We start from the raw sequence: 16,234 nt of genomic DNA, 5'->3' as shown, positions 1-16,234 counted from the left end.
GGTGACACCAATGGTGCAAAGTAATCACTCTTGACAGGGATTGGGAAAACATATGGGCTGCTACAGATTGAATTCAGGTCAACTGTATACAAGGCAAGCTCTCTGCATATTTATAAGTGAACATTCAACAGATTCACAACCTGCTTCTTTTCAACTCTCTTTATACACAACAATTCAAAAAAATTAAATTTCGGGCTGAAAAATAGTACAGGGTTTAGGTATTTTGTACTTTGTATACAGCCAATCTTTATTCAATCCCAACATCACATAATGTCCCCCAAGCTACTGCAAGAGGTCATTTCTGAGTACAGAGCCAGGAATGTACACTGAAAATGGCTAAAATGAGATTTAAATCTATCATCTATTTATCTATCCTCTATATATCTTTATTTTTCTCCCATTTTTAGCTCATACCAACAGAACTGTTTATGACTTTTCAAGAACCCAGGTTTCCCCCCAGATTTTGCAATTTTTATTTAGCACTTTTATTTGCAGAGAATGTTTCTCTATTCCGAAATTTTAAAAAAAATCTGATATTTTTTGGAAATGTATTTTATTAAGATCTATATACACGGGGCCAGAGAGATAGCATGGAGGTGAAGCATTTGTCTTGCATGCAGAAGGACGGTGGTTCGAATCCCAGCATCTCATATGGTCTCCGAGTCTGCTGGGGGCGATTTCTGAGCATAGAGCCAGGAGTAGCCCCTGAGTGCTGCCGGGTGTGACCCCCCCAAACCATCACCCCAAAAAACAAAAAGAACTATATACATATATTTTATGAATATAAATTATATTCAATAAAATCATATAAATTTATGTTCAGTTTTATTGAATTATATTAAAGTAATTATATATTGACTTGAAATTATATTGAAATACTAAGTAATGAAATATAATTTCAATAATTATTATGAAAATAAATTATATTCCTTAAGATGTTTAATACGGATTGTGTATGTGGACCATTAGTACAATATGTCTCACTTCTGTGGGACCTGTGCTCAAACTTGGCCTTTCATTTGCCTCATCAAACATCCATATATACATTTGGTAATTGATTTATATGAGATGTTACTTACAAAGGGAAAGCTCTATGTAATGATTTGTGCTCATTTGTATTAACTGCATTTCTCAATGTTCTATATGAATGTTTATTTACTCTGAGTATTAAATTTAGAATTAATAGAATGTTTGAAAGTCTAACTTAGATTGATATGATGTTCTAATATTTAAAACTATATATGTAAAAAACGACTAATTAGTAGATATTATAAGATTAATTTTGTTCTGCACAATCGTCTGATTCTTGTACATAGACTTACTTGTTTTTAGCTTGTTCAGTCACTTGTAGTTGTTATTTGATTGTATTTTTTAAGAATATCTTTCAAAGGCATTACAAAATCTGCAGTGAATACTGTTTTTAATATTTAGCAACTAAAAGAAAATCAAATCTTTCTGACTCATTATGCCATTATTATAGGCAGAGTTATAAAATTTGACTAGACATCTGAAGGAAAAATAACTGATTAGCATCATAAAGGTCACTTACAGTGTTCCTTCAAACTTATTCTCAAGAAGATAGAAAAATATTTTGTTCATCATAGTTTGAAAATTGTTTCCTTTACTGTATAATTGATACAAAGGGAATGTTATCTTAGCATTCATTTTTGCTAATGTGCTCATTTGTATTTAAAGGAACTGTGGCTGCAGCTGCTGGTCTTCACCCTGGGCAATGCATTATTAAAGTGAATGGAATCAATGTCAGCAAAGAAACACATGCCAGTGTCATTGCACATGTTACAGCATGCAGGAAATACAGGCGACCAATGAAGGTGAATTGCCTTTTAGCTTCTGTACCTCAGAATGGCCAGTTACATGGAAGGCCTGGGAGACCAATAGGGTAGTACCAGAAATCTTTATGGTTTTCTACTCTATATTTATACTTAAATATAATATTATAAATCTCATAGTGATTATTTTATATATAATTTTATATTATAATGCAATTAATCATAATATAATTATATCATATCACTATATAATATATTACAAATTAAATTATACTATTATTTATTATATAATATTATATTTTAATATAATTAATTATATTTGGTTTTAGTTAAATGGCTACATTATGCTATTGCAGTTTTTTGTATGTTTGAAAATCATTGTAGGCTGAATCTATTTCATTGCTACATAAGTAAAAATTTTTCAACTTGAAATCACAAAGTTTTGTTTACTTTTATTTGACCCTTGTTATTATTTTAGCACACATAATCATTATGTGCTTTATATATATGTTTGAATTGTAAATACTTGACAGTTTATAAGCCATGTGAAAAAGAGATGGTCTTTATAAGTCTAAAGTTACTTTTTTGGATTTTATATTTAGGGAGAATAATTTAGGTATAAGAATTTGAGAATATGTGTTTTTTTGAATATTTTCTCATAGACCAGATCTGATGCCATCTAAAGTCCTGAGCTCACAGAATAAAGCTGATATCTTGCTTACAAATATGGTCAAATGGCAATTCATATATAGATATTGAATTATTCTGGTTAAGGATTGTTTTAAACAATATTTGTTGAACTATATGGATTTTAAAAGAAAATTTTAAAAATGATCAACTTTTCCCCTTCTATCAGAATTTTAATACTTTCTTAATTTAATGTTTTTTCTTTTCCTTGCAAATTTTTGAGACACATTGATCAGTGTCTTGATTAAGAACAAAAGTTAATATAGAGAAAGTTTCAAGTGAATGATACATTCTATTCATCCACAAAATAAACTGTATGGAGTTAGTGGCATAATGCAACAATAATAGATTTTTATACTTTATTTTTGGTCTGGATTGACTGAATATTGGCCCCTGCAGTGTTATTGACATACTGTGTTTATCTGGGACCTGACTGTCACCACCAGACTCCTCTTGTGTCTCTCACTCTTTAGTGGGTCCTCAATCAGAGCAGCTCTCCAGCACATTCATAACCAATCTGTAGCAGGCTATTTGGGGTACTGGTTTGGGGGCACATCCAGCAGTGTTCAGAGGTTACTCCTGATCCTTCGTTCAGAAATCATTCCTGGCAGACTTGGAGGACCATATGGGATGCCGGGATCACAATCAGTCAGCCACAGGCAAGGCAAATAATGCCCTACCCTCTATGCTATGCTCTGGCCCTTGATGTTCTATTTCTATATTATAAGTAATCACTGTCAACTTACATCATGTTTGAAAATAGCTCTTTGGAAAAATACAATCACATGATCACATCTAGAAAATCCATGAGGAGGAGTGTGGTTACTGGAGGATGTGGTTTTTTTGGAGACAAAAGCAAAAATTTTTGTGTTTGCTTTTGTATTTGTTTGTTTTATTTGTTTGGATAGAGGTTGAACATAATGCCTTACATATGTGAAGCATAAGCTTGCATCTGAGTGGCAAAATCACCCTGTCCTTAACAAGATATAATTGAGTACTAAGATATTAACCAGTATTTCATTTTAACTCACTTTTATTTTGAGCAAAATTTCATCTAATTTGTTTTTGTTTCCTTTTGGAGTCACTCCCCTCCATTCTCAGGGCTTACTTTTGACTCTGCACTCAGGAATCAATCACTTCTGGCAGGTACCATATGGGCACCATATGGGATGCCAGGGATTGTAGGGCCAAGTATAAGATAAGCACTCTACATACTTTACTATTACTATGGTCCCAGAATTTCACATATTTTTTGTTTTGTTTTTGTTTTTTTGGGCCACACCCATTTGATGCTCAGGGGTTACTCCTGGCTAAGTGCTCAGAAATCGCCCCTGGCTTGGGGGGAACCATATGGGATGCCGGGGGATCAAACCGCAGTCCTTCCTTGGCTAGAGCTTGCAAGGCAGGCACCTTACCTCTAGCGCCACCTCACCGGCCCCAATTTTACATATTTTTAATGAAATTTTTGTTATTCATTTATATATAATGTTTATAACAATGTCAATATTATTTATCCCAGAAATTAATAAGCATTCAAGTGATTTATGGTCATGTAATTATAAAGTAGTTGCAAAGTCAATATAAGAAAAATTTATAGTGAATATTATCTCTTGCTTTAAGCACATTTTGATTGATTTTATATATAAAAATAAACTTAAAAATTATGACCCTGAAAACATTTTTGGTAGCCATTTTATGTCTCTCATTTATTTTATCTGAGACTCCTCTATTTAATCACATAGAATCATTTATATCATGGAATATTAGAGGCTACATACATTACTTGGGAACTCATTAAGATGAGCTTGTCCATTCAGTTTTCTTATTGATTAAGAAAGGCATAGAGATAGATATTCAGTATCTGACTATTGTGGCATTTCACTTTAAAAAGTTTGTGCTTGATTCATTAAGAAACTACCACTCAGTACTTATTATAAAGTGAAATTTATGATTGATTTCAATACATAAAGCATTTAAGTAGGACATTGGGAAAATGCTTTATTTACAAACTTTAGAAGATTATATTTAAGACTTTACAATAAACAGCTTAGTCACACTGACTTTCTATTCATTTCTAACATTTTTTTTCTTTCTTTCACTCTTAATCAATTTTTGGTTTCAGTGAGTTTTCAGGAACTACTACCAGCTCTGTGTTTGAAAGTTACTCCTGATGATTTTAATGGAACATGTGGTAGGGGCCAACCAAATCTGGGTCTCTTGCTTGCAAATGACGGATGCCAGGCTAATGAGACATCTCTCAGGCTCATGTTTTAATGTTAGAGAAACTATCTGAAAATATAAAAATGGTTAGTTCTCCTTCTCATGCTGTGTCATGCATGGGCATATATTTCTAAAGTATAGATAATTCTGAATTTTCTTTATCGCCTCATTTCTAGCAAGACTCTATTCAATGGGTTTATAATAGCATTGAAAGTGCTCAAGAAGATCTTCAAAAATCTAATTCTAAAACTCCAGGAGATGAAGCAGGGGATGCTTTTGATTGCAAAGTAGAAGGTAGGGTGTTTTTTTTTTTTTTTTTTTCCAATCTCATGTTTTACTTAAACTAATTTTTTGGTATGTCTGTGCTAATGTCAATGAGCTCAGCCCATTGTCCCAGGTCATTATCATTATGTCAAAGTAATCAGTAGTAACAGTCATTAGCTAATATGTAATTTTATATCCTGCTTGTTAGGCAATTTATTAAGTGTCCAAAATAGATTATCTCACAAAATAATCAAGAAATTCTTGGAAAATTCATCCTTATAGTGATCCTTATTCAACAGGAAGAGAAGTTAAAGTTTATATAAATTAAAAAATTATCCAAGTCAGTAAATGTTAGAGTGAGGATTCAAGCCAAAGTTGTATTTTTTGTTTGGTTATTTGAGTTGAAATACCTAAACATCCCTGTTTTATGTAGATCACAGACTTTCAGCATCTTTGTCATCAGGAAATAGGATTTATTGTAATTTTTTTAAAAGAAAACATCATCTTTTATGATTGGGTGAGCAGATTTTTGTCTTGCTATCTTTCCAGTTTATTTGGTTTTTTAAATGTTAGCCTAAAGTAGTATTTTATGTAGAATAAAAAATTTAGTGCAGAATTTCAACCCTTGTCCCATTTCTGCTGCTTCAGAATCTCTTCAAGATTAATCATGCATCTATATGCGGATTCATGGAGTCCTATTTGGAAGATCTAGATTGTCTTTGAAAATAATTTCTTCTTTGAAGTAACTTTTATCATATTACAATATACAGAATAAAACTATATACTTACATCTATAAGAGAAGCACATTAAAATGAGAAAATGAAAGAATAACAGGAAAAATACATAAGAATTTATTATATCTGTTTTTCAGAGCAATAATAATCTAGAAATTTGCTTTAGTCAATGGAGTTTGTTGTTCTTTATATTGCCATGGTGATGGGACAGAAACCATTATGCTTGTGTAATTTGTATGTATTTGCTAAATACCTTAAAATATCATCTCTAAACCTCACTGTGTTTGGAAACTCATACATTTTTTACCACCATGTTTTTATTCATATAAATTCTATTTGTATAAAAATTCAGGTACCACATAGAAATTTCTTTTTATTATTTTTGTTGTATTAGTAGGTTCCTCTTACCCAGCATAACAATGTCATTCCCTTCCACACTGATCAGATTGATGTACCAGGACCTACTGTATTTTAATTCACATGTGCAAGGCATAAATTAAAGTAAATGGACTATATCTGGAATATTTCAACCTTATTCAGGAAGCAAAGGCAAGATACATTGACTTTTAGAAAATATAGAACAGTTGAAGTCTTTTTGAAATTCCTCTTTATTATTTTTTGCTTTGTCATTTTTTCTTTAGGTTATTTTATATTTATTCTTTTGTTGTTTTTTTTGGGGGGGGCATGCCTAGTGGTGCACGGGGTTAGTCCTGATTGTGTGCTCAGGGGTCATTTGTGGCAGTGCTAAGGGATCTATTTGGGATGCTGGGGATCAAACCCAGGTTGGCCACATGCAAGGCAACTGCTGTACTATTGCTACAGTCTCCTATATTTATTCTTTTCACTAGTCTAGGACTTCGTGATTTTAGTTAAAATAATGTTTCATTTTTATTTGCTTAATATTTAAATATTGGTAGGCTTCTCTGCAGTTTCTTGTTTATGTAAAAGGGTTTATATTTCTCCAGCTGGCCAAAATTTTGATCAAAATTGTTGACCAAAATTTTATAAGGTGGCATTCAAGATGAAAATGTTATTCAATTTAATAATTAAAGTTTTCCCAATGAGGGGTTGCACTCGGGTTACTTCTGGCTCTACGCTCAGAAATTGTTTCTGACAGTCTTGAGGAATCATATGGAATGCTGGATCAAACTTGGACTGGCTGTGTGTAAGGCAAATGCCTTACCCTCTGTTCTACCACTCTGGCTCCTGACAAGTCTTTAGATATTTTAATAGAATAATAATTCTTCTTTAAAGAATTCTTTAAAACTTGATCAGTAGGGCCTGGAAGGAAGCTCAAAGGCCTGGAGTACATGAGTTACTGAGTCCAATTCTTGGCACTGGATTATTGTCCACTCCATAACACTGACACATTAGACTTAGTGACCACAAGCATCACTACATTACTGGAATGAACAAAGAAACATCAGACCTACAGAGTTGGGCTGGATATTACCTGGAGTGTTCAAGGCCTCTGAAGACCACTTGTGTGTTCCATCAACGAACGTTATTAGTGATTAATTTAACATATATGATCAGATGCTGATATACAGTGAAACATTCCTGAAAGTTATGTAATGCTATAGCACAGTACTAAAGGCTCATCAAATTTGGTGGCTTAAAATAGATTTTATTTCAGAGGTAATTGACAAGTTCAACACCATGGCCATCATTGATGGGAAGAAAGAGCATGTGAGTCTAACAGTGGACAACGTTCACCTGGAATACGGTGTTGTGTATGAGTATGACAGCACAGCTGGGATAAAGTGTAATGTGGTGGAGAAGATGGTAGAACCCAAAGGTTTCTTCAGCCTCACTGCCAAGGTATGATCAAATCTGCGGAAAACAAGCTTTGTTCTTTATCCAAGTAATAGTCTGAAGACTCTTCCACTGTACAAAAAATAAATTAGTGTATATAGTGCCTCAGCTGGATTGTTTTTTTCTCTTATTCAGCATATATACACATTCTTCCTTTTTTTGGAACTCTTTTGGGAATACAGTATTAAGTTAAATGGGACATTCACCTAGGGACATATTAGTTAAGTAGCAAAGGTTTCACTTTGCTAAGTAGTAAGTTTGCTGTATCTCCTGGAATTCAGTGTCATGAATATGTCTCAGATGATTTTTATGAAAGGTGGTGCTTTTTAAAAGGATATTTAATACTCTGAAAGTATCTGAAATGATAAAATGCACATAGTGCAGGGAAAGTCACATTTTACAAGTTATTTATTAGATATGATTTTTCAAAGCTGATAGAAATTTTGAAGAGATTGTCAAACATTTATACATTTTTTTTGTTTGTTTATGGGCCACACCCAGCTGTGCTCAGGGGTTATTCCTGGCTGTCTGCTCAGAAATAGCTCCTGGCAGGCACGGGGGACCATATGGGACACCGGGATTCGAACCAACCACCTTAGGTCCTGGATTGGCTGCTTGCAAGGCAAACACCGCTGTGCTATCTCTCCAGGCCCCCATTTATATATTTTTAATATATTTTTTATTTAAGTAACATGATTATAGTTGGGTTATAGTCACAAACAGAACATCCCCCTTCACTAGTGTACCATTCCCCCCTTGCAGTGCCCCCTCCCTCACTTCCCATCCCCTGTCTGTATTCAAGACAGGCATTCTATTACAGTTATTTGTTTTTAAGTTCAGTAAAATTTTTTTCTTTAAAGAATAAGGGTTAAAAAAAATAGTAAAGGTGTGACAGTGGTAATCGCCATTGTTTGCATAGGCCCAGAAAAATATGGGAAAAATGGAAAAAATCCTTGGCCTGATTACAAGAAGGCCTCACCCCCGAAGTTTATTGGCATAAGACCGACTCTGGACTCCAGGCATACCAGTCTGTCCAACCCGAATCATTCTCCGTGGTCCCGGTGAAACTTTTTCACACTTTAGCTGTTGTTGGTATCAAGTTCCTATATTTAAAGATTCTGGATCTATGCATTTCGTTCATCGAAGTCAGGCTGATACACATATTTTTACTTGAAAAGTATAGTTTCCTTACTCCATGGACTGAAGTAGGATAGGAAAGAAGGGAGCCTATCTACACAGACAAAAATTTGGTAAGAGATGACCCCACATTTATCATGAATTTTTACAAGGTAAGTAAGTCAAAATCCCACTGGACTCTCTACTGTCTGAATGAACTTCAGTGCTAGATCTTCCTTTCTGTCCCAGTAAGAATTTAGAATTGACAAGTAAGAAATGACAAAAAAGAAAACCTACTTTATTTCTTCAGTTCAGTTCTTATTTTAGGTATATTTAATTGAGATAAAAGTTTATCATGTAAAACCCTTAAGAATTATAGTAAAAATAATGTACACTTTTTTTGGGGGGGCACACCCATTTGTCGCTCAGAGGTTACTCCTGGCTACTTGCTCAGAAATCGCTCCTGGCTTGGGGGGGGGGGATCCATATGGAACACCGGGGGATCGAACTGCGGTCCGTCCTACGCTAGCAGTTGCAAGGCAGACACCTTACCTCTAGCGCCACCTTCCTGGCCCCTATACTTTTAAATAATTATTTAGCTGGGGCTGGCGTGGTGGTGCTAGAGGTAAGGTGTCTGCCTTGCGAGCGCTAGCCTAGGACGGACCGCGGTTCGATTCCCCTGGTGTCCCATATGGTTCCCCAAACCAGGAGCGACTTCTGAGCTCATAGGCAGTAGTAACCCCTGAGCGCCACAGGGTGTGGCCCAACCCCCCCCAAAAGAAAGAATTATTTTGCTTTGTGTTTTATATTCCAAAGTTGAAAAGGTGCCACTGTTTTGATGACACTCTACAACTATATTTATCTACTATTATAGAATTTATATATGTATGTATATACACATGTATATACATTTTAAATACAATCCCTTCCCAAGTGCATTATTTTCTTAAGGGAAAATTCCCTTGAATCTTTAGATTCAGTAAGATTCAGTTCACTATAATTACTTGATATTTTAGAGCTATTTTAATTATTTAGAATTACATGGATTATTTTATGTCTAACACTAATTTGTATATGTGATAATGTATAAGCTAGTAGGCAAATAATGATTTCTAGTTTATATTTAAAGAATGAATGAGGGGAATTAAGTAAGTGAGGGGATTTAATACAGATCACCTTGTTAATAATAATGCCAGTTATAATTTCTAAATTAGTAGATAAACAGAAAACTTACACTTCACATTCTGTGAAACAGACCAGTGGGGATGGTAAAGGAAAACAAAGACCATATTATATATATATTATATATATATTATATATATATATATATACACACACTCTATTTGTATAATCAATCTTTTTGATCTCTGAACAGTCATTGATATGAAGCATAAGCATGCTTGATTTATTAATAATTTATTAACAATTCTTAGTAATCCATGATGTATAGATTCATATACATTCTGCCTTAAAATTGATTCAATGATCAAACATTGCAAGTTGGAGCAGTAATATAGTAGATTGAGCACTTTCTTTGCATGCGTCCTACACGAATTTGATCCCCAGCACTCCCTATGGTTGCTTGAACCCTGATCAGAGTGGTCACTAATTCAGAGCCAAGAGTTAGCTTCGAGTATTGACAAGTATAGTCTCCAAAAGTTAAACTTTAATTTTTTTTATCAAATAAAGCTCAAACATAAATAATATTGATTTTTAGTTTAGCAAGAGAAATTTTCATCCCTACCTTTCATAACCTTTTGTAAGCTTTTTGTTTTGTACTAGATTTATGTTTGCATGTATATACCAATAATGTATAATATAGAGGTATATATAATACATTCCTGCTATATATATATTGCTAGATATACCTGCTATATATATGACAGAACACACTATTCCTTTGTTTAATTTTGGTGGCCATTCTACTGCAAAATTGAAGAAAAAGCAAGTTCTAATTAGAATATTGGCGATGTGTTCCCACATGAGAGTGTTTGATGTTTCTGTCCAGCAGTCTTTGAAGCCTTTTCCCTGCCTCAGGTGACTGTTAGAAGTGAGCAGAAGGCAAACCAGGAGATACCACACTAGTTTATCACTATTCAGAGAGCGTTGTATGGAAAAAGGAAAAAACATTAACATAGAAGAGTTCCATGAAGTGAATTTTCTGCATGGTACAGAATTGTTAAGCGTTCACTGGGCTTATTCTAAAGGTTTTCATTGTCCTCTTTTGTTTTGCGTGTGTGTGTGTCACTATAGATTCTCGAAGCGCTGGCTAAAAGTGATGATCATTTTGTTCAAAACTGCGCCAGTCTTAACTCGCTAAATGAAGTGATTCCCTCTAACCTTCAAAGTAAATTCAGTGCCATTTGCAGTGAAAAAGTGGAGCACATATGTCAGAGAATATCCAGTTATAAAAAGGTAAAAGTCTTATTTATAGATTTTATATATAATTATTATTTGTTATATGTCAAATATCAGATCATTTATGTATATATATATACATATACCAATAATGTATAATTGTATATATTATATATATAATATATTATATATATATATATATATATATATATATATATATATATTGGTCTGGGGCTACACCTGGCATTTCTCAGGCTCTGCACTAAGGATGTTCACAGGGGACCATATGGATGCCAGGGATTGAACCTGGGTTGGCTGCATGTAAGATAAATACTTTATCCGCTGTATCATCACTCTGGCCCTGAGTTTTTATTTTATGTATATTCTAGTTTGCAAGTTTTATTAAAATAATGATTATGTTTATATATTATTTTAAATGTTTGGGTTTTTTGGTCTGTTTTGTTTCTTTGAACACACCTTTGGTGCTCAGGGCTATTCCTAGCTCTGTGTTCAGGAGTGACTTCTGATGGGTCTCTGGAAACCATATTTGAAGGTAGGGATTTAACCAGCATTGGCTATATTGCAAGTCTAGTGTCCTAACACCTTTTCTCAATCTCTGCCCCCAACATTTTAGAATTTTTAAAAATGTATTTCTAAAATTTATATGCTCTTTGCAAACTTCTAAGCTCTCAGTACTCTACAAATTTCACAAATAATAATTAACATTAAATTACTTGCCTTTAAGAAAGAAGGAATTAGATCAAGGCCACTAATTTGTGAAAGTCAAGTTTTAGATCACATTAATAATTTTAATCTTCCCTTTTTAAAATAGAGGGAACAGAAAGCCTACAGTCTGAAAGTTCATGAAAATTTATTTTTATTCATTTATATTGTATAACAGCCTGGGGTGCTTGGGCCCAAACTCTGATATTTGAATATATTGAATAGGTTGAATGTTGAGAGAAAACAAAATTTGTATTTTTAATTAAAATTAATTGTTGAGAGAAAATTGAATTTGTATTTTTAAAGTAATAATAATTTTTTTATTTAAGCTTCATGGTTAAACAATATTTGTAGTTGGGTTTCAGTCATCAAATGCAGAGTTTGTATTTTAATGACAATCAGAACTCTATTTAGATTGAGAGTGGGTGTGGGTGGTAGAGTGGATTAGAAGAAAGAGTTGTTGGTTCTGAATCCCAAAGGAAGAAAGAAAATTAAGATGGGTGTTGGGGGCAATGATCAGTTTTCAGGTAGGAAACATTTGCAATGGTCATTCATAAGAGACAATATTTTTAGGATCATTGGAAGGTTTCTTTTTCTTTTTATATGAATGTGAAACGATTGAATAGAAGGTTGAAAGTCATCTCATTTAGATATTTGAAAGATTATACTGAATCCTCATAAGACATAGAGACAAGTAGGAAGCTATTAGTCCAGGAGAGTGTTGTTAAATAAAATTGATCTACAAAATATATCACTTGATAGGGTGCTTCCTCCCTTCCTCCCTCCCTCCTTCCCTCCCTCCCTCCCTTCCTTCCTTCTTTCCTTCCTCCCTTCCTCCCTCCCTCCCTTCCTTCCTTCTTTCCTTCCTCCCTTCCTCCCTCCCTCCCTTCCTTCCTTCTTTCCTTCCTCCCTTCCTCCCTCCCTCCCTTCCTTCCTTCTTTCCTTCCTCCCTTCCTCCCTCCCTCCCTTCCTTCCTTCTTTCCTTCCTCCCTTCCTCCCTCCCTCCCTCCCTCCCTCCCTCCCTTCCTTCCTTTCTTTCTTTCTTCTTACCTTCCTTTCTTCCTTCCATCACTCAAAATGAGGCATATATAACATTTGACATGATCATACTAGATATTACTTACCTTAGTGTTGATGCATATGAGTTAACTATATGAATATACATACTTTACAGTTCTTGTATATAATTACCAAAATTTATCCCATGTATGCCCAGTTATATCTGATGATTTAAAGACCAAGGAACTTCAATATTGGACACTTCAAGAGGAAGTGATGCAAGAGGAAGAGGAATCATTTTTTTGTCCTATACTCTTAAAATAGCATTTGGCTTGTTAAGTTGAATCTTACTAACATCATTGTTTTGGGGAGGGACTGAGTTTTGAGCCACATATATGCTCATTGATCCTTTCTGGTAGTGTTTAAGGGACTTATTGTAGTTCTGGGTATGGATGGAACAAGTTTAGCCACATACAAGAAGAATACCTTAACTCTTATTTTATCACTCCATCTCCATCTTAACCCATGTTCTATTTCTCTTCATCCCTTTAGAAAATAGCTTTCATTCATGTGAGGAAGAATGATATTCAGAATCAGTTTTATTCTAGCATCTGTTACTCAACTTTCTGTGACATGAATTTTCTTCTTCTATTTTACCTATGGAAAGACCATGAATGTGCCTGTGGAAGTAGAAAATGAGAAGACTCTTTCTCTTTACTTTTCTTTTCTCTTTAAGATATGGCAATGCTTTCAAAGTAAAAAGCAAAAGCTTTAAATAAAATACAATTCAGACTCTCCTTTTCCCTTTAAACATTTTGAAATGAGAATCATTTCTTAGAGCTGGATCTATGCAAAATTCTCATTTTCAAAATGGCAAGCGATCACTATGTACACCATCATTTTCTTTTGGATTTTTCTAAGAAATAAATTTTAAGTTAAACGTTGTAATAAAAAATTAGGACTAGATTTTATTATGAAGGAAATTGATTATTCTTTTTTGCTTTTTTTGGCCACACCCAGTGCTGCTCAGGGGTTACTTCTGGCTATGTGCTCAGAAATCGCTCATGGCTTGGGGGACCATATGGGATGCTGGGGATTGAACGCAGGTCTGTCCTGGGCAACATGCAAGGCAAACACCCTATTGTTATGCTATCCCTCTGGCCCCAGGAAATTGGATTTTTTTAAAAAATCATAAAACAGATATGGGGAGGTCAAAGAGGTAATACAGAGGATAAGGCATTGATCATTATGCAGCTGTGGCTGTTGTTCATTTCCTGACACTGCTTGTATTCTTCTGAGCAGGGCCATAAATGATCATTGAGCACAAAATCAGATGTAGCTCCAGAACAGGTTGTGGCCACCAAAACAAAAAATGACACAAGTTAAAAAGTTGATTTCTTAGTAATGTGAATGTGTTAACTTTAGAGGAGTGGAGTTTGGTGACTTTCTAGGTACTTCACTAGGTAGTGCAGTCAGGCAAAGAGGAAGTAAGTAGAATTTTCTTTGAGCTAATGACCCATAAGTTGTTCACATCAATTCTATTTAGATTCCATTAGTCTGTGATAAGGTATCTAAGAAAAATTATCTTAAGCTGTGAGCCTATGTGCCCATCAAAGTCACAGGGAAATTTTGGAAAAAGAAGAAGCAAGCAATGGATATTAGAGAAAGACTAACAAGTGCATTTATAGAAAATGTAGTTAAAATATGTAGCTAAAATAGACCAATTGGAGAAAACTGTAAGCAGGTCCTAAGATTACTGTATTTAGTTGTGAATATATGATACCAGATTTGCTCTTTAGCTTTATCAAAATGAAAATAAAGGGAAACACTACTACATATTTATCAGCATTCCTGTGACACAGACAAGCTAATTATGAGAAATATAGATTTTCTCAGAGTTTTGACAAAATATATCTTTTCTGAGTCTGACAAATACAGCATCACATTGTATTTTATTGTGATGATACTAAGAAATCTAGAACAGAGTCCATAGATATATCCCTGTTATAGAAACAACATTTTATTTTTTAATTTTTTTATAATCTAATTTCTAAAAATATATTATTTGTATTAAAGATATAGTTAGGTTATCTAAATTTTTGTTTGTTTATAATGTATGTACTTTGTTTTTTTATAATTATCTTTATTTAAACACCGTGATTACAAACATGATTATAGTTGTATGATTACAGTCATGTAAAGAACACCCCCCTTCACCTATGCAACATTCCCACCACCAATTTCCCAGATCCCCCTCCTCCCCACCCCCTACACCTGTACTCGAGACAGGCTTTCTACTTCCCTCATTCATTCACATTGTTATGATAGTTTTCAGTGTAGTCATCTCTCCAACTGCACTCATCACTCTATGTGATGAGCTTCATGTCATGAGCTGCCCCTACCAGCCCTCATCTCTCTTGTCTCTGAGATACTGTTAAAAATGGGAATCCCCCCTGATTTTATGTAAATATGTACCTAAAATATTATTGTCAACAATATGTAAGCCACTATGATCAAAATAAAAATTATATTAAAAAAACAAAAAAAAAAATGTCTTTCATTTTTCTTAAAGCCCATAGATGAGTGAAACCATCCTGTGTCTTTCTCTCTCCCTCTGACTTACTTCACTCAGCATAATAGATTCCATGTACATCCATGTATAGGAAAATTTCATGACTTTATCTTTCCTGATGGCTGCATAGCCATTGTGTATATGTACCACAGAGAACAACATTTTAAAAACTGTGACAGTTATTGCTAATTTTTTTTTAATGAAAGCTAATTGTATAGGTCAAGGCCTCAATTTTACAAAAACAAGTGTGTCTTGGAATGAGTTAGGAGAACTAAGAAGAATGGCAAACACATTTTTTTAAGTAGACAATGGAGGTTTAAGTCAAAGTACTTGAGGATGCCTGTTCTCCCACCTTATAGTATTTTGAAATAAAGCTCAACAAAACTCAAATAAGTAATAATTATAATAATATTGATCACTTAACTGATTAGTAGTTACCATCTTGAATAGTGAAAGGCATGACATTTCATATCATGATCTTGTGACAGTGATATCTGGATAAAAGACAACCATTGGCATAATTCAGCTCTCTAGTATTAAGCATTTCTGAGATATGTTACAGCTCACATAGATTTTATTATCTTAGAAACAAAGTGCTGTTTGTTAGACATTACACTTTTCATCTTGTAAAAAATGGCCATGTTACTTGCCCCAAGATATACCACTAAGAAGTGCAGTAGAATTTTAATTTACATATCTTTAAAATCCCACTGTAGGGAACCAAAACACTAGTACAGCAGGTAGGGCATTTGCCTTGCATATAGCTGACCTGAGTTTGATCTTGGCATCCCAAGTGGTCCACAAGCCTACCAGGAGTGATTCCTGAGCTCAGAACCGAGTAACCTTGAGCACAACTAGATGTGTCTCAAAACTAAAGAAAAAGCACCTAGTTACTATTGAGTAAAGCTGGTTATCATCATTGTATTGCATAGCTTATGTACTAACTAATATGGTC

General features: G+C 34.1%; 1 protein-coding gene across 1 annotated transcript in view; it reads left to right on the top strand.

Moving 5' to 3' along the window:
- The window catches only part of PREX2 (phosphatidylinositol-3,4,5-trisphosphate dependent Rac exchange factor 2), a 304,551-nt gene that overhangs the window by 164,940 nt on the left and 123,377 nt on the right, over positions 1-16,234 (top strand). The window contains exons 20-23 of the mRNA XM_049781797.1: positions 1,696-1,832; positions 4,874-4,991; positions 7,333-7,517; positions 10,881-11,042. Coding sequence (XP_049637754.1) covers positions 1,696-1,832; positions 4,874-4,991; positions 7,333-7,517; positions 10,881-11,042 — 602 coding nt within the window. The remainder of the gene's footprint in view (positions 1-1,695; positions 1,833-4,873; positions 4,992-7,332; positions 7,518-10,880; positions 11,043-16,234) is intronic.

Source organism: Suncus etruscus, chromosome 10, assembly GCF_024139225.1.
Source record: "Suncus etruscus isolate mSunEtr1 chromosome 10, mSunEtr1.pri.cur, whole genome shotgun sequence".
Lineage (NCBI taxonomy): Eukaryota > Metazoa > Chordata > Mammalia > Eulipotyphla > Soricidae > Suncus > Suncus etruscus.
This window is presented reverse-complemented; position numbering and strand designations above follow the sequence as displayed.